This window comes from Fusarium subglutinans (genome assembly GCF_013396075.1).
Source record: "Fusarium subglutinans strain NRRL 66333 chromosome Unknown NRRL66333_c0000039, whole genome shotgun sequence".
Classification (NCBI taxonomy): Eukaryota; Fungi; Ascomycota; class Sordariomycetes; order Hypocreales; family Nectriaceae; genus Fusarium; species Fusarium subglutinans.
The window spans coordinates 19901-37712 of record NW_023502102.1 but is presented as its reverse complement, the minus strand read 5'-3'; the positions used below and the strand labels follow the sequence as shown (position 1 = coordinate 37712).

The 17812-nt window shown below is 47.4% G+C and overlaps 8 protein-coding genes across 8 annotated transcripts; 5 read left to right on the top strand and 3 right to left on the bottom strand.

Annotated features, from left to right (window-relative positions):
* Positions 1-765: 765 nt before the first annotated feature.
* Positions 766-2851, bottom strand: FSUBG_4286 (Centromere V; the record flags this gene model as incomplete). The annotated part of the gene is made up of 4 exons (XM_036682259.1): positions 766-906; positions 958-1124; positions 1184-1379; positions 1946-2851. 4 exons carry the CDS (start codon positions 2849-2851, stop codon positions 766-768), a joined length of 1410 nt encoding a protein of 469 aa, XP_036540107.1.
* A 522-nt stretch (positions 2852-3373) lies between these two features.
* FSUBG_4285 (fuculose-phosphate aldolase) lies at positions 3374-4281 on the bottom strand (the record flags this gene model as incomplete). The annotated part of the gene is made up of 2 exons (XM_036682258.1): positions 3374-4017; positions 4065-4281. 2 exons carry the CDS (start codon positions 4279-4281, stop codon positions 3374-3376), a joined length of 861 nt encoding a protein of 286 aa, XP_036540106.1.
* A 742-nt stretch (positions 4282-5023) lies between these two features.
* On the top strand, positions 5024-6039 carry FSUBG_4284 (uncharacterized protein; the record flags this gene model as incomplete). Its single annotated transcript, XM_036682257.1, has 3 exons — positions 5024-5389; positions 5446-5622; positions 5686-6039. The coding sequence occupies 3 exons, from the start codon at positions 5024-5026 to the stop codon at positions 6037-6039; spliced, it is 897 nt and encodes a 298-aa protein (XP_036540105.1).
* A 319-nt stretch (positions 6040-6358) lies between these two features.
* FSUBG_4283 (DUF953 domain protein) lies at positions 6359-7045 on the bottom strand (the record flags this gene model as incomplete). Its single annotated transcript, XM_036682256.1, has 1 exon — positions 6359-7045. One exon carries the CDS (start codon positions 7043-7045, stop codon positions 6359-6361), a length of 687 nt encoding a protein of 228 aa, XP_036540104.1.
* A 665-nt stretch (positions 7046-7710) lies between these two features.
* Positions 7711-9105, top strand: FSUBG_4282 (uncharacterized protein; the record flags this gene model as incomplete). Its single annotated transcript, XM_036682255.1, has 1 exon — positions 7711-9105. One exon carries the CDS (start codon positions 7711-7713, stop codon positions 9103-9105), a length of 1395 nt encoding a protein of 464 aa, XP_036540103.1.
* Positions 9106-10096: 991 nt separating this feature from the next.
* FSUBG_4281 (tetracycline resistance from transposon) lies at positions 10097-11399 on the top strand (the record flags this gene model as incomplete). The annotated part of the gene is made up of 2 exons (XM_036682254.1): positions 10097-10139; positions 10189-11399. The coding sequence occupies 2 exons, from the start codon at positions 10097-10099 to the stop codon at positions 11397-11399; spliced, it is 1254 nt and encodes a 417-aa protein (XP_036540102.1).
* A 528-nt stretch (positions 11400-11927) lies between these two features.
* FSUBG_4280 (Myo-inositol transporter 1) lies at positions 11928-13604 on the top strand (the record flags this gene model as incomplete). Its single annotated transcript, XM_036682253.1, has 3 exons — positions 11928-12099; positions 12154-12941; positions 12993-13604. 3 exons carry the CDS (start codon positions 11928-11930, stop codon positions 13602-13604), a joined length of 1572 nt encoding a protein of 523 aa, XP_036540101.1.
* A 1510-nt stretch (positions 13605-15114) lies between these two features.
* On the top strand, positions 15115-17065 carry FSUBG_4279 (fluconazole resistance; the record flags this gene model as incomplete). The annotated part of the gene is made up of 2 exons (XM_036682251.1): positions 15115-16553; positions 16603-17065. 2 exons carry the CDS (start codon positions 15115-15117, stop codon positions 17063-17065), a joined length of 1902 nt encoding a protein of 633 aa, XP_036540100.1.
* Between the last annotated feature and the right edge of the window lie 747 nt (positions 17066-17812).

The window sequence follows — 17812 nt, the reverse complement described above, 5'->3', positions numbered from 1 at the left end:
TTGACCTGGTGGTTGAACTCCCCAACTTGGGTTTAATGGTGAAGAGAGAAAAGAGGAGGAGAAGAGGAGAAAAGGGAGAGAAGTGAAATATTGATATGACACCAGAATTGAAATTAGCGTCACACAAATAACACTACTTGGCCCATTGCGATTGATTCATCGCTTTGGGATGGTTGCTTGAAACGCAATCAACCAAGGAAAGCAATCAAGTGCAAGGCATGATTGAGGTCGATGACGTCGATTATCCGCAGGTACGTAGCTCCAATACAGGGAGCTTTGGCCCCGGGACGATCAGTTTTAGCGGGCAAAAGAGCCGCGTCAAGGCAAGTTACAGGTGAGAGCTCCCCGCACTCGTGGCTGGGTGTTTAATTCCGGAGCGCCACTAACCGCGAATGACGTTGATGGTCTTATCAGCAGCATCTCATAGGAGACGATGGTTTGTCTCCTATTCAGTGACAATTGAAAGATAATTATAGGCACAATATCGCAGTAACTCATCAGATCATCCTGTTTCATGCATGCCAAGACTGCTAATCGCTGATCAAGATACAAGAGTTCAGCCAGACAGGGAATTCTCAAGCGTCAACATCCATGGCATGATCATCCTAACCCCCACCACCAAAAGCTTGCGTAAATGGCTTGGCCGAGCTTGGGTCCCAAACAAGACTTCAGCCGATCTCGATCCTTCAATTGGTGCACGCTCTCTTTCTTCCTCTGAAACCGTTTCCCACCACCAACGCCAACTCCAACTGACAGCTTATCTAATTAAGAACTATAACCAGGGGCTTCATTGGCCTTTGGATCAATTTCTTTACCCGACAAGTCAACTCCTGGCTCAGCGGTATGTAAGCCATCGAGCTTGATGTATTGAAGAGAGTCAAGATCGATGTTGTTGAATTGTCGCACCTGCAAACTGTCAATAAAGACCGCTCTACGATAGTTGTTCATGCCACTCACACTGATGCCATAGCGAGGAGCCTCAGGCCATACCCTCGCAAAGTCGATGCCGATGCTGGCACCGCATTTGGGGCAGAACATGTGATCGCGAGCCTTGGTGTTGAATTGATATCGTGAGACACGCTTATCTGAGTCGTTGTGCCAGGTCACTTTCTCATACGCGGGGTCTAGTGAGTGAGTGATCCGGGTCAGCATTGTCCGAACCGAAACCTTGAGCAATTCATACAAACAAGAAGGTAACCTCCTCGACGGCAAATGGAACAATTGCAGTTTATGACCTCATGCTTGGGCAGAGGAGGAGAGAGTGCTACTGAGAGGCCGATATAACCACAGTGACAGCCTGCCTCGTAGGTGACCTCGGGTCCGCCAGCATTGGCGAGCTTTTCGAGATATGTAGCGAACATTGGGAGTTGCAGTCGTTTCTATCGTGCGTAAAGAGTAATACCAGTGAAGAACTCGAAGGCGAGGCTCTTGGTATTTAAGAACGAAACGACCATAAGCAATTGACAATACGAATGAATTTCGCGTTTCAGCGCTTGCTTCGACTCTGACAATCCTGGTGTTCCACCGACTGGAAAGAACAATCCTACAGTCAGCATCGGAATTCCGTGTCTACAGCAACACTGACCGCTCTGTAAGTCCGTATATACGACCAAGACTTAGATTGACTAGTTTGTCAGCAAAATATTGGAATCGAAGCTTCGAACTGTTTCCAGCCTTGGTTGAGTCAACTTAAGACTCAAGATAGAGATCACAAGGATTACCAAGGCTACCCTAAAACTCCATCCTCACCTATAGTTTTAAGAGATCATTATAAGGTACATCTTGGGGTGCCTATGTTGCTGTAATAAGGACTTTTTGATTCTTAGATTGCTGTTGCTAGCTATTTTCCCTTCGTGAACTTTGGCCCCTCCTCGATAATACTGATCAATAACTCAGGAAGACCCTTCACAGATTGCTCCTCTATCTTCAACATCTCCCCACTCACCTCTAGGTAATGATCCTTGAAAGCACACCAAAGCTCCTGATCAGAAGTGTCCGTAGACCCAGGTCGAGGATAATACGGATCATTTCGCCAAAAACACTCAGCAGCGGCTGCAGCACCATTTTCATCCATTGTGACAGGATTGCAGCAATCAAAGTCTATAATCCACATTGAGTGAGGCCCAAAGATCGCTGTATCGAATGGACTATATGGATGTAAGTTTGAAGTCGAGCGTGAACGAGCAAGCACGAATTCAACGTCGTTGGCATCGATACGTGCAACCCAATGAAGAAATGCAAGGCCTTCAGCCATGACCTTGACATAACTTTGCACATCGAGACCCAGCTCTATCATTCGGTCTAGATTAAGTGGGAAGTTCCTTAGACTGAAGAAAGTGCTGCGATTCGTATTTTCCCAGTCCTTCTTCCTGCGACCAAGATATGGGCGGATGAGGCAGTGCTCGTTCTTTTTGTCGTTTATTATAGCATCCTGATCACTTCCTCCTCTTGCAAACTTAGAGACCAACAGCTTTCTAACGTCTTCAGATAGTGGCTGAACCTTTTCGCTGAGTAATGCGTTACAAGGCTTCGAGCCTGGTGGAAGTCGAGGGAGGACCAAAGACCAGCCCTCATCATCCTCGTTGAGGAATCCACGGCAGAGAGGTATTCGGAAGTTTCTTGCATGTTGTGGATTTAGCTGAAGAGATTGAACAACAAGCTGATGTATGAAGTGTTCGTTTGCAATGGATCTGTGCGGATCTCCATCTTCTCTTTTGATGCAGGAGGGAGTGCCGGTGTCTTTTGTCGAGCCTGCGTCAGCCCAGACACTTCCACAGCAGCCTGTGCCAATACGTAAGAGCTTTTCTGGAGAAGATTGAGTAGTGAGATCGTGGCTAACTCCTGTTGCCATATCTAAGACGGTGTGGATTTAACCCTGGAAGATAGATCGTGATGTTATGTGATCGTGGATGTTGCAAGTTGAAGACGAATGAAGGTGGCGGGAAGTACGAGTCTATGCTTGCGTCAGTCATAGAGTTTAGCTTCACCACCAACACCACACACTCATCTCAACCGTTGCTACTCACTTGAACATACTCTCATCAAAAGTTAGACAAGTTTCGATATATCTATTTAGAAGAGCACGGTGCTCACCCTACTGTTGAAAGCAGATATCGACCAATTTTATCAGGGCTTCATACATTGGATATAACACCAACCAGTGCCTCATTAAGGAGAACATTCTGACCCCCTTTATGGAAAGTAAGTAGAAGATAATATTAGAGTAAAGTTAGTAAAGACTTCCCTAAATTTAGAGTAAATTCCCAAGTCTTTTCATTACTCGCGCCAATACCCAGCATAAGCATATCGTTACGGTTTAAAGCCTTGTTCAATTGACAGCAATTTTACTTTCATTCTGCAACAATGGGCCTGCTTATTGCAAAAAATCGCCCTTCGATTCCTTGAGAAGCATCTGATACTCGGGCTCAAACTGCATATACATCGCCTCAGGACTCCCTGTATTGTCTTTTGTATACTGAGCCTCCTCATCACTCACGATAGACTTCTTGAGCTGAGACCCATCAGGAGCCACAGCAGCTTCTACAAGCAATTGTGCTTGACATGCTCGCTCCAAAGCGATGAAGAACGCTGCGGCTTCGCCAATGGTGCCCCCCGAAGTCAGTAGGCCGTGGTTCTGCAAAATGATGTTCTTCTTGGTGGCTCCGAGAGCATCAGCAAGTCTATTGCCTTCTTCCTTGGCGAAAACGACCCCCCCAAAATTGGCATAGACTGCGAGATCGTTGTAGAACATGCAGCTGTCTTGATTGATCATCTCGATGGGCTTGCCGAAGGTTGACCAGGCCCTGCCGTATGGACTGTGAAGATGACAAGCAGCATTGATGTCTGGACGGCGTTTGTGAATGGCTGCGTGAATGATGAAACCAGCTGTGTTAACAGGCTTCTCTGCACCTCCGATACGATTGCCATTCTCATCAATGTGGACCATATCAGAGACGGTCAATAATCCGAAGTGAACCCCATATGGATTGATCCAGAAGGTTTCTGGATCAACAGGATCTACCCTTGTTAGTCTGATGGTGAAATGCCAAAGTATTGCGGCAAACCTCTCAAACTGATATGGCCACTGCTTCCATCAGCATACCCAAGTTTGGCAAACACGCGAAATGCTGCAGCCATTTGTCCCAGTTGCCATTGTCTCGTAGCTTCTTTGGTGGAAAATTCTGGAATCTTGTGAATGCGTTTCACTTTGCCATCTTGGGCTTTTGCTGTGTTTAGGATGGATTGGCCTGTTGGGCTAGCTGTGGTGGCAGATGGCGACATTTTCACTGATTAGAAATAATGATGAGTCGAACATTCGATCATGAGATGAGTAGTAGAGGCAGAGTGATCTTATTAATTATATCTGAACTGATGCGGGGTTGATCGCCAGTGATGCTTGATGGCGAATTGATATGCTTCATGATTGGTGGTTGATGGATTGACGAATTGGTTATCCGAAGCATTTGAGGATCGACGAGAGATATCTCATTAGGATCATAGCAGCCAACAAAAATATTCAGAAAATATGTCCCTCTTCTTCGTTTCTTCTCGTTCAATTCTGATATCAGGCCACTTACAATATCTCACAAAATCAACTTACGCCAAGCTTTGACATATTCAGAATGAAGGCACCCGCGGGATGCGAATATTTGTAAGCCTGCGGAAAATGATCGTCAACATGGTCAGATTATGCTTATCCGAAATCCACAAAGCCAAGTCTTCAGAAGCCGGTCTTTCGGTCTTTCGGACTCTCAAGGTCCGCTTGTATTGCTGAGCGGACTTTCAAGCTTCAAATTATCTAATTCATCGCCAAGACGCGGATCATCATGGTGTTCCTTCAGACTATGTTGCGCCGCAAGTCCGCTTCAATATTTGTAATCTGCTATGGATCTCATACTTGGCTTAAAGGCAATAGAATTTGTATATAAGGCCCTTGATGTCTGTTGAAGAGTTGGAAGTATCATCATAAGTTAAGTTTTAGATTCACAGACTCCGGTTACAACTCCACCAACTCTCCGCCAGCATGTCTCGTCATATCACTGTCATCCCTGCGTCGACCAAGGCTGGTCGAGAGACCATCCGTGTACTTCTAGAGTCTGAGAGCAAACCGACTATTCGTGCAGTCTATCGAGATACTTCTAAAGCTCCTCCTGAGTTTCTCAAGCACTCGAATTTCGAAGCCGTCAAGGGCGACATTGGAGACGGTGACAGCCTTAATTTTACAGGCTCAAACACAGTCTTTTATATCCCACCTCCTACCTACGATGGGACCGACACCGGTGATTGGGCAACTCGAGCTGGTACGAATGTGAAGAAAGCCCTTCAGAAGGCAAACATACAGAGACTTTTGATTCTTTCTGCTATCGGAGCTCATAACTCAAGTGGCATTGTATGTCTTTTATTCATTTTGGAAATTTCAGCAGAAAACTAACAACATCTTCTTAGGGAGTTCTCCGAGTAAACTACATTTCTGACGAACTTCTCAAGGACTCTGTTCCAGAAGTCTCGATTGTCAGGCCTACCTACTTCCACGAGGACTGGGCTCATCTCCTCGATGCTGCAAAGGAGGAAACCCCAACCATCTACTCATGGATTGCGCCCATCGACTACAAGATCCCCTTGGTATGCAAAACCTTCAAGACTTGCCAGGAACACGAAGAAAATCATACTAACTTAGACTCCAAGGTCGGTCTCAAGGATGTAGCCGAAAGTTGCGCCGACGCCCTCTTGACCAAGACAGCCAAGCCGAGCCCTCACTATTTCAACGTTTTTGGCCCGAGGGCTTACGGTTCTCTTGATCTGAAGGAGGCAGTCGAAGAAATCACTGGCAAGAAATATGAGCTGAAGCTTGTTGAGAAGGACCAGCTGCTCGATTACTGGAAGCAAATTGTTCCTGAATACTATGCTGAAGAGTTCAAGGAGATGACGACCTGCGGCTTAGCGGATGGCATTATTGCAAAGAACTTTGTGTATGATGAGAATACCGTGAGGGGAAAGGTAGAATTGGTTGATGCTCTACGCAGCTTGCATAAGGAATAGGGGACACCTCTGAAGAAGAGAGGGACGGAGACTGCTTACGTCCATAGTTACAAGAGAAAATTATCATCTTATAGCAAGCTTGTGTTTATTGATCGTGATTTACCACTAACCTCGCGCAGGGGACAAAATTCAAAGCCTTCACGAGATGGATCCAGCCTTCATAGGCTGGCATGCTCACGAAATACTGCAAGATTTTAAGGATAAGTCTAAAAATAAGGCTAAAGTTAGTCTGTTTCAACGTAACTCTCGAAAACTTGAGAGTATTATTTTTGATATTAATAAACAGTAAACATGCTGAGTTTCCAAATGCTTTCCTATCTTAAAAAGCGCCCGCAACCATATGAACAGACCCAATCATTACGGCCATAGCCAATATCCTCGATATCGACATTCCTGTTATCGCCCCGTTGCTTCGCGGATTCAGATCCTTTGCACACTGTTTGATACAAGCATATGCCTTAGTTCCAATCGGCCCATCCTCCTCATCCTTTGTAGTGTAATAGGTCTCTTGACAAGTCCTAGCACATCCAAAAGCCCAACAAGAAACTTCCTCTGCATCAATATGGCTCCTCCCGTCCAACTCCTTCTGACTCCAAGTTGCATTCGCTCCAACAAGGGTAGTCCTACTGCTATAAGAAAAGCCCATACTTCTTGGGGAGCCTTTCTTCAGAAAAGCAGTTGATAGTCGGATTCGTGATTGGTTGGGTGCTGCATCTGCGGGAATGGTGATGTTGACTTGTGTCACGTCTATGTCTACTTCTTTTGCGAGCCAACACACAGGCCCTGTGCCCCATCCTGGCGGTGTCAACGCGAGATAGACACGGTAAGCGTTTGCCCGTTTGCGGACTTCTGAGTCTGGCCCGATTCTTTGCTCGATTCTGACGTCGTAGAGTTTGTCTGCTTCAAAGGGGTAAGGGAGGCTGATTGCAGGTGAAGCATTAACAGTTGGAAGGGTCGCCAAAAGAGTGAAGGCGATCACTCGTATAAGGAATGGTATTAACTCCATCGTCAACTTTAAAGACAGTGATTTAAAGAAAAGGCTTGACAAGGCTATAGAGATAATTGTGAAGAAGGAAAATGAGTGAGATTCAAATTAGATCGCGCTTTGGCTGACAAAATCATCAAACAGGGGCTCCGTGTCCACCACGCCAAACCTGTCTGGGCAGTCTTGTCATCCTTCAAGACTATAACCGATATGAGACGTCTTAATCCTGCTATTTTATATGAATATTTTCTGTCCATTGTATTTGAAGTGAGAATCGGCCTACCTCGATGTGTTTGTCCTTATTTCGTTTGCAATTCACATATTAACTTCAGAGATAAATCAACGACGAATATCACCATGTGAAAGAAAGAACTTATGAAATCAGTACTGGTTAACATAGACCACCAGAGTCGCCTCAAGTATAGGTGCCGATGGAGCATTCAATAGACCAAGGGACAAACAAAGGCAAATTCAATTAGGACATTGAGCCATTCGGGTGGCTGCCTAGCCTCTATAAATCTTCCAACGCGTCCTCTTGATATTAAGTCGTTACAACATCAACGCCACAACTTCACAAGCATCACTCTTGCTTAATCATATCTAGTCAGCAGAAAGACCAGTTGTGCTTCTCACAGCCCCTTCTACCGGAACACCTGCATATATCTGGAGCCAACTAAACGAGCAACATGGCCAACTCGGCGGACCGAGTCTTCCATACTTTGGAGCTCGCTCAGCAAATCGTCTTTGAGCTAGAACTCAAAGATTTCTTCAGAGCATTGTCGATTACAAAAGGGCTTTGGGAAAGCCGTGTACCAAACCACGTTTGGGAAGAACACCTCATGCGTCTTGGATACCCACTTCGTACCATTCGACAAACCCGTCATTCCCTAGAGTCCTGTTATATGAGCATATCTCAAGCCGCTGATGCCATCAGTCACGGAGTCAGCCCCGGATCAAACCTCATGAGGTTGGCAGATGAGCTTGGAGAGAATCACGAATACAAATACCACTATGATGGCGATATGGCAGCGCCACTCATCATTCAATCTTCTCCGTCAGACAAAGCGGCAGACAAGTGCAACATCTTTGCGATAGATTTTGAAGATTTGCGTCTCTTGTTCACAGACGTGGAGAATTTCCCCAAAAACGTAGTGTTCAACGGCACTGTTCTCCTAGGAGTAGATCACAGTCGTGACGACATAAAGCCACGTCCCGTTGTTCTATACAGTCTGGATGACTGGTCTCTAACAAACAAGTTGATAAACACTCGTCTAAGCAACGATGAGAATATAATGTGGTTGAGAGAGTACCGGCTCTATCATAATGTCATCTTAATTACTTACGTCATATTTGATGAGACAATGGATGTGACCGAGATTTGGATGGATATTTGGGACGTTCAAGGAACGAAACGTGGAGAAATCATTATCCCTGTAGAAGGCTCTGCAGACGGTCCGTTCCATTCTGATGACGGCAGTCACTATTTGACGATACTTAGCAACCCCTCGTTGGACAACGTCCCACGAACTATCCAAACTTGGAACTTGGAACGGATGGAGTTGACATATGAATGTACCGTCTCCGAAGAAGATATGGATCAAAATCATGACTTCCATACGACAAATGGCATTGTGTACATTTGTGACGATTCAGCGGAGATTTCTGAATACTGGGCTGTTGATGGCAGACCTATTTCCAGGAAAGTTGCAGAGATGGAATTTAACTCGACTTACTGGAGAAAGTTCTCAGATGGCAGCAGGATTGTATGGGACAAGTGGCTTATACTGTACACGAAGGAGGGAGATGTAGTGCAGCGCTTCAAGGTGAAGCGGGTACAGGGGGTCTACTGCCTTGAAGCTGGCATACTTTTTGACAGATTCATCTTCTGCATCTCTTGGCGTGAGAAGTCGAAACAGGCAACCTTGATGATCTATTCCAAGACAGGAGAGAAATTGACACAGACTCGTTTGGATGTGAGAGGGCGCTGCTTGAGATGGTTCGTTGACATCGCGGGACGCCTGGTCTTGATCTGGGACATGGATACATGCATGGAAATTGTAGATTTTCGTGGGCTTTTATAGCGAGGAAGAGAGTGTCAGAGATGCTGTTGTGTTGAGAATTATGAGGACTGGATAATCATAACATACACATATTTCATGATGTTTCTAAGAAACAATATGATATCTTCTCATGTCCCCAAGTGACTGTATAGCAGTCGCTAGCCAGTCCACGCGTCCATTAATAACTCGTTCTAGTGGTTGAGAGCCGATTATCGAAGCAACGCAGCTTTCGGATACAAAACTAATATTCGTACCCGAGTTTCGATTAAGACCGAGACTATTAAGGCCCAACGGCATTTACTTGATGTGGTTGACCATTGACTTGCAAACCGGGGTCGGACTTTTACTTGAATCACCATCTCCGATAATTCAACCTCCAAAACCATGGGATGTCAGCACTAACTAACCCTGTGAAAGTGCGCAATCCATGAGCGATAAGGAAGTCCCTCTTCTAAACGTCCCTCAGGGTGTCTGAGCGCTGTGGACCGTCCCGTCGCGGCATTCTGTTCCGGGGCTGATGAATGAACTCCTCTCATAACTAAATGGGAATGCCATTCGAGCTGACGCTAAGAGCATAGCCCCAGCCCATCACAGCGTGGCACTGAGCCCTGTCTTCGTCGTAACTCGTAACTGCTGCCCAAAACGGCGTTTACGGGAGTTTACCACTAAATAAATTGCAACGTTGTTTCGGCTAGAAACTGCGTGATAGGCTGGCTGTCATCTTAGTCGCAGTGCAGTTCGTAGGTTGGATAGCAAACCCAGTTGAGGAGGCGTCTCAGAGGCTGAACTTAGGGCCCGGTTTGACCGTCGGAGTGTAATCTAAACGCTGAATCTCCGTTTGAGGCCCTGAATTAGTAGGTATTGTGTTGATGCTAAACCAAGCCTCTATAATGAAGCGGCTCTTCAAGTTGGACTACTTAAATGCCAAGACACCCATCAACATGAAGATACTCAATAAACAGACACAATCGAACAATACATTCACATACTATTAACTCTATACACACTCAGAATGGCAAACCGCAAGATTGCAATCATTGGTGCAGGTCCAGCTGGTAACGCTCCTCATCCAACTACTCAATAACACCCACTCACATGCTCTAGGTTGTTTACTAGCAAGACTCCTACATCTCGCAGGCACAGAAGTCACAGTCTTCGAAGGGGAAGCTCATCCAAACTTCCGATCCCAAGGCGGCACCCTCGATCTTCATACAGCAACTGGACTTGCAGCCCTCAAAGAAGCCCAACTCTTCGACGAGTTCCTGAAGCATGCCCGTTATGACGGACAATATATGGCAATCGTCGATAAGGACCTTGAATACCACCTCGTTCGAAACGCAGATGGCAAATACAACAAAATTGAGGAGCGCCCTGAGATTGACCGCTCGAAGCTCCGTGAAATACTGGCCCAGTCACTTCCCGAGGGCATGATCAAATGGGGCCACCATCTTAAGAAGGTCGAGGGCCGAACACTCTTCTTCAACCATACAACAGTCGATGGCTTCGATCTCATTGTCGGTGCCGACGGTGCCTGGAGTAAAGTTCGAAAGGAAATTGACCCAACCCTAGTCCCCAAGTTCGCGGGAATCGCTATGCACGAGCTTGAGGTCACAGACGCTGAGAAAAATGCTCCTGAGTTAACGAAGCTGGTCAACCGTGGAAGTGTCTTTGCCAGCACAGATGGCAACCGAACAACGATCCAACAGATGGGTGATGGCAGTCTCAACATTTACTGCGGCTATGTAACCGACAACGAAGACTGGGCGAAGCCAGAGAACTGCGGCTTCGACCCTTACAACTTGAAGGAGACAACCCAAGCATTGCTCAGCACCAAGTACAAGGACTGGGACCCTCGGCTGAAGCAAGCACTCGAGTTGGCTGACGGACGATGCTCTCCTCGCTCTCTCTACATGCTTCCCATCGGTTCAAAGTGGGAGCATAAGCAAGGCATCACTCTTATCGGCGACGCGGCACATCTCATGACGCCCTACGCTGGCGAAGGCGTCAACCAGGCTCTCGACGATGCGATGCAACTTGCCAAAGTCATCAACGGAGCGGCCAACAAGGATGATGCAGCACTTGACAAAGCGATCAAGAGCTTTGAAAAGGACATGTTTGCTCGAATTCTTCCCATCCAGGAACTCACCTGGGGATTGTTGCAAGATTGGATGTATACACCTGGAGCTCCCAAGGCGGTCATGGCCAAGTCTATGAGCAGACACGTGAAGCATCGACTTCCATTGGTGCTCCAGCCTTTGGGGTTGGCGGCTGTGCACGGGTATTACTTTCTGAAGAACAAGAATCTCATTAGCTGAGCGCAGATTGGAACGGTTTGAATGTGGATGATAGCAAGGGCGACTTGATTAGAATGTTGATCAAATGGAAGGGTTGGAAATATGGATGCCGGAGCCGTCGGTACTTGATATTAGCGGATGTTAGAGAGTTACTTTAGTTACATGAATTTTCTTGATGCTGCCAGAATAGAACAGACAACTCCCATTTATATGTCAACTGGTGACCAACTGAGTCATGAAGATAATATAGGTATATTTGAGCATTCTCTTCATCATTGTTATAGAGCTGAGGCCCAAGTTGAGGCTTTAGGCTTTTAAACGCGCTGAGCTTCCATTTCTTGAGCCCCAGCGCTCGATGTACCGCCTACCTAAGGTTGACACCTGGACTCGGCGAGAACCCCATGTGACCAGGGATGCTGATCAGCCATCATAAGGTCCCCAGGTCCACGACTCTCACTTCTTCAGTTCCTCATGACCACTAACCACAGCCTCATGGAATCGTGTTAACGCTGCTCAAACAATTAACACGGCACCTCTCAGCGCGACAGAATGGATAGCTCTCAAGCGCCGCTGATTGCGGGCCACAGCGACGAAGAAGAGCTTGAATATGATGTTGCTCAAGGGTCTCACGCCGAAGCCGGCAAGACAGAGGGTGGCATGCCCAGCTTGTTTGTCCTGGTCTTGACGTTTGCTGCTGGTATCAGCGGTCTTCTTTTCGGATGTAAGACTCTAATAAATGGTGTTTTGGCCTCAAAATCATGCTGACAACAATTAGACGACACTGGTGTCGTTTCCGCAACCCTCGTCTCAATAGGCACGTCCCTCTCGAATCGCGAATTGACCTCGATGGACAAATCGATCATTACATCCTCCACGTCACTATTTGCGCTCACAATCTCGCCCTTCTCATCCGTTCTCGCTGACCGACTCGGACGTAAGCACGTCATCCTCTACGCCGACATCCTCTTTATTGCTGGCGCACTTCTACAGTCATGGTCTTCTACGGTCCCAATCATGGTTGCTGGGCGGTGTATCATCGGTGCAGGAGTTGGCGCTGCGAGTTTTGTAGTGCCGCTCTACATAGCCGAGATAGCACCCGCTGCGCATCGTGGACGGTTGGTAACGCTGAACATCATGTTCATCACGTTGGGTCAGGTTATCGCATACATCGTCGGTTGGGCCTTCTCGACCTACGGTCACGCGGAGACAGGATGGCGGTGGATGGTCGGTCTGGGTGCTCTGCCTGCCATTGTCCAGGGGAGCATGATTGCTTTCATGCCCGAAACACCCCGATGGTTGGTTAAAGTCGGCAGGTCAGGGACAGCAAAGGAGGTTATTCGAAGAGTCAATGGCGACACCTTGCAGCACAATGCGGATATTATTATTAAAGAGATCGAGCTAGAAGTGCGGGACGAGTACGAGGCGCAACGCTTGCGCGATCTTCGAGCATCTGGCCGCTGGAAGTGGCTTGGCGGATGGGAGCTTCTCATCAGTGAGGGGAGAAACCGAAGGGCTCTGGCTATTGCTTGTCTGCTCCAAGGCTTGCAACAGCTCTGTGGTTTTGTAGGTGATGATGCAAACTACGAAATACTACGAGAAACTAACGATCTATAGAATTCACTTATGTACTTCTCCGCAACCATCTTCACCGTCATTGGGTTCCAAAGCCCAACGCTTACCTCTATGGTAGTCGCCGTCACAAACTTCCTCGGCACAGTTGCTGCGCTTGGACTTGTTGATCGCATAGGCCGAAGGAGAGTGCTCTTGTATTCGATCCCATTCATGATCGCTGGCTTGCTGCTGTCTGCATATGGCTTCTCGTTCCTCTCGCTGGCAGCAGGAGTCAACACCACGCCTGATGAGCCGCCCGCCACATCAGGACACGAGATGGCCGCCCTCACTATCCTCGTGAGCATTATGATTTATGTCGCTGCGTATGCGCTCGGTCTGGGTAACGTGCCGTGGATGCAGAGCGAACTGTTCCCTCTGGCTGTTCGATCGCTCGGCAGTGGAGTCGCAACATCGACAAGCTGGGCAGCCAACTTTGTCATTGGATTGACATTCCTACCATTGATGGATCTGCTGAGCCCATCTTGGACATTTGTGTTATATGCTTGTATCTGTGGTGTTGGATACTTTTTGGTCTGGCGCATTTATCCTGAGACGGCGGGGTTGAGTCTCGAAGAAGCGACAGCTTTACTGGACGACGGTTGGGGCGTTCGATGATATATCCAGGAATAGAACATAAACATTATGACGCTAGAATTTTCTGCTATTTTTTTCTTAGCATCGGTATTACACGAAAACCTTATCTCAAGCCTTGGCCGTATGATCGAGAGCCTTCGGTGGGTAGCAAGCGGAATATTATGAACAAAAACAATGCGGCTTATTTACGGTAAACCACGGCTTGTTGTGAATGACAGGGAAGTGAAGAAAAAAAAAGACCATGAAAAAGCGAATAGCGAGAAGGAATCGCTTACGCCGAACATGTTACATCACCTTGCATTGTCCAAGCTTTTCCAGAAGCTCAGAGGTGGAACCACTACGGGAGACGACTCGGCCGGCTCCCTCTATTGGCTGTTGATTTTACGATATGCGCGAGGGAGCGAAGTGCATATGCAGTCTTGGTAAGATAACGGGATTTGAAAGCTGCTGAATAAAGCATGTGCATGATCGTCGTCTCTTTACACTCTACCATCGCAATTCTCGCATCTGACAATTTTCGGTGAAATACAGTTCATAAACTCAGGGGTATCTAAGTAAACGAACTGGTCAATGCTACAAGGAATCTGAAAATACAACCATTCAAAAGTATCGGATCTACAAGGTAACATAGGGGAACCAGTGGGGCAGGGGCATTTTGGAACCTTTGAAGCCCAACAATGGAGCTTGATTATGAAGAACAAGCAAGATTGGAATTTACGATAATAGATTGGTATCCATCCATCCACGGGATCTCGGCCCCGTTGGCTTGAGACACGGCCGAATACTCTGCTTACCGAGATGATCCGCAGAGAAAAGAGTCATAACACGGGTGTTCTGAATAATCAACGTGCATCAGCTAGAGGATCAGAACGGATATAGTATACTTTTATCGGATATACAACCCCTTGTTGCAGCTCGGGCCTTGTCCCGGCGCCGGTGCCGAGCGTGGATGCCGAAGACAAGTGGGCCTCTTCCGAGTGAAAGAGGGTACAGAACAGAAGATTTTTCTGCGTTGCCAGGGATTGAGGACTGTTAGTGCTTGCGTTGGGTCGATAGTTAGTAATGGATCTCGTTTTCGTTCTGGAAGAGATTGGCACTGGGACTGGGACTTTGTTTACAGTGGACCTTGTCACTACTTATAGATGGCATCACCCCTTGGATCATCATCTCCCGGTTCTGTTCTGTTCTGCTGTTATTATTCTCTGCCTAGGTTAGATACAGGCTGTATCATACTGAAAAGTAATCGAGTCAATTCCCTCTCTCTCCTCCTCTGACTCGAACCTCTCAACGTCTTACCTGCATACGACCTCGGCTTGACCTTTTTCGTACAATCATCTCATTAGCGTCGCGATCCATCCATTCTCGCCTTTGCCCGCCAGCCTATAGCGTCATAGCTGCAGCTTACAGCGACAAGACGGAGACGCTATACATATATCGACGCCCGCACGCCTCTCTAGACTCACCAATTCCAGTTTTCTCGACAGTTGACTTCCTTGTTCAGCTGAACTGAAGACGAAAATACACAGTCAAGATGGCGGGGAATATCGTGGATCAGGAGCTGCTAGACGCTGAACGCGCTGCCTCTCCTCAGCGATACCAACAGCGCGACAGTGCTGAAATAGAACGAGTCATCTCCGCATCAACCGTCTCCTCATCCTCTTCCGAGAACTCAGCACGTCGACGAAGCCGCTCAATTGGCCAATACAACAGCATCAGCCGTATCTCGACCCAGAACGACCTGGAGCGTCATCCTACGGAACTCAGCAGAATACAAACAGCTCGAAGTCAACACAATGCCACCGTCGGAGGCAGTCTTCGTTCCCGCACAGCGTCGCGAGCTTCAAGAAAGCCCCTCCCCAACTTTGGCGCTGGAAAGCCGTATCCTCCTCCTCTACCGGAACAGGAGCAGTATGTTGTTGAATTCGATGGTCCCAATGATCCTATGCATTCGCAGAATTGGCCATTGAGGAAGAAGCTTATCACGGCTGCTGTCCTGGGGTTCACCACTATGACATCTGCCTTCACATCCTCTATCTTCTCTGCTGCGACTATGGTTGTTGCTCATGAGTACCACGTTGGCAACGAGGTCGGTCTTTTGGGGACGACCTTTTACGTGCTTGGTTTTGCCTTTGGTCCCTCGCTTTGGGCTCCTCTGTCTGAATTGCGCGGTCGTCGTCTTCCAATTCTCATCTCCATCTTTGGTTTCTCTGTCTTCTCCATTGGTTGCGCAACTGGCAAGGATATCCAGACTATTCTTCTCTGCCGGTTCTTCAGTGGTTTCTTCGGTGCTTGTCCTCTAGCAGTCGTTGCTGCTGTCTTTTCCGACATGTTTGACAACCGTACTCGAGGAACTGCTATTACTCTCTTCTCCATGTCCGTCTTTACTGGTCCTCTTCTGGCTCCCTTCATCGGTGGTTTCATTGTTGAGTCTCACCTTGGATGGCGCTGGACCGAGTATCTTGCTTCTATCATGGGTTTCACTGCTCTCATTCTCGACATCATCTTCTTGGAGGAGACTTACCCGCCTGTTATTCTCATCGCCAAGGCAGCTGATCTGCGACGTCGCACTAAGAACTGGGGTATCCATGCCAAGCAAGAAGAAATCGAGGTTGACTTCAAGGAGCTCGTCCAGAAGAACTTTTCTCGACCTCTGCGTCTGCTCTTTACCGAGCCCATTATTCTTCTGCTTTCCATCTACATGAGTTTCATCTATGGGCTCCTCTATCTCTTCCTTACTGCCTACCCTCTTGTTTTTGTTGGCGTCCACGGCTTCAGCTCTGGTCAATCCGGTCTTTGCTTCTTCGGTATGATTGTAGGTCAGCTTATCGCTGGTGCTACAGTCATTGCTCAACAGCCTTGGTACATTCGCAAGCTTGCTGCCAACAATGGCATTCCTGTTCCCGAATGGCGTCTGCCTAACATCATGGCCGGCGGTGTTGCTTTTGCCATCGGCATCTTCTGGTTTGGATGGTAAGTTACTCGCAAACTCAGCAGTTGACAGAATACTAACGTCTTCTAGGACTGGATACACCAAGGACATTCACTGGATCGTTCCCACTCTCAGCGGTCTCTTCACTGGATTCGGTCTCATGTCCATCTTCCTCCAGGCCCTCAACTACCTCGTCGATGCCTACCTCATGTTCGCCGCCTCTGCCATTGCCGGTAACACATTCCTTCGATCTCTCTGCGGTGCTGGTTTCCCTCTGTTCGCCCGTCAAATGTTTGACGGCATGGGTATTCAGTACGCTTCTACCCTTCTTGGCTGTGTCGCCGTTGTACTCGCACCGATCCCTTTCATCTTCTACCGTTACGGTGCCAAGATTCGTCAGAGAAGCAAGTATGCTCCTACCGCTCCTGCTGCCCCTGCCTCTGGCTCTTCTGCAGAGGAAGACGAGAAGGAGAATGACAACGATACCGCCCTGGCTGCTGTCGTCGCTCGCCGTGACAGTGTGGCCAGCGGAGCCAACAAGGAGAGCGCTTAAGTCTCATAACCATTTTCACATATCTTTGCGTATTTAATAACTAGCAACGTCTGATGGAGTTTTCGGGTCACGCTTGGAAAAGGGCGTTTCATGACTTGGGCTCGTTGGATGATGGTGGTCTAGCGGGTTTGCAAAAATGTCGTTTTGGATAGATACCACTAGTATACCGTGATACGAGATGGTCACGCAAACATCTCTTCACGTAATACCCTAATTAATAAGAATATGTCATTTAAAATACCACTGTCTACACGCGCTGTTGTAATCTGCTGGACTGTTTACTTTGAACATTGAGCTGGGAAGGAAACGATGCGGCATGACTCTTATGAAATCTAACAAGCACGCAGACCCGGATAAGTTCAGTATAACCAACTTGGGATGGCTTTTATAATGGCTTAATGTTAATATTTTGAGACAAACATGTTGAGCTTTGTGGTCAGAATTCATAACACCACTGCTAGAGCAGTCTCGAGGGATGGTACCATTCAGTTCAGGCCTTGCAGTTCACACAGAAGTGCACATACAACCACAGAAGGGCTGCAGAATACATCAAACACTTATCAATTTGATTACAGAGCTCAGCTCCATCCGAGTCATATCGACTGTCCTCAGGCCAACCAGCGTCTGGCTGTTCCGTGTCTATATAGAATATACCAGTGAGATATCATTTAGTTAAATCGTTCCAGACAGCAGTGAATATACATAAGACAAACAAAAGGGGAATTTCAACAGTATGTCCAAGCATGG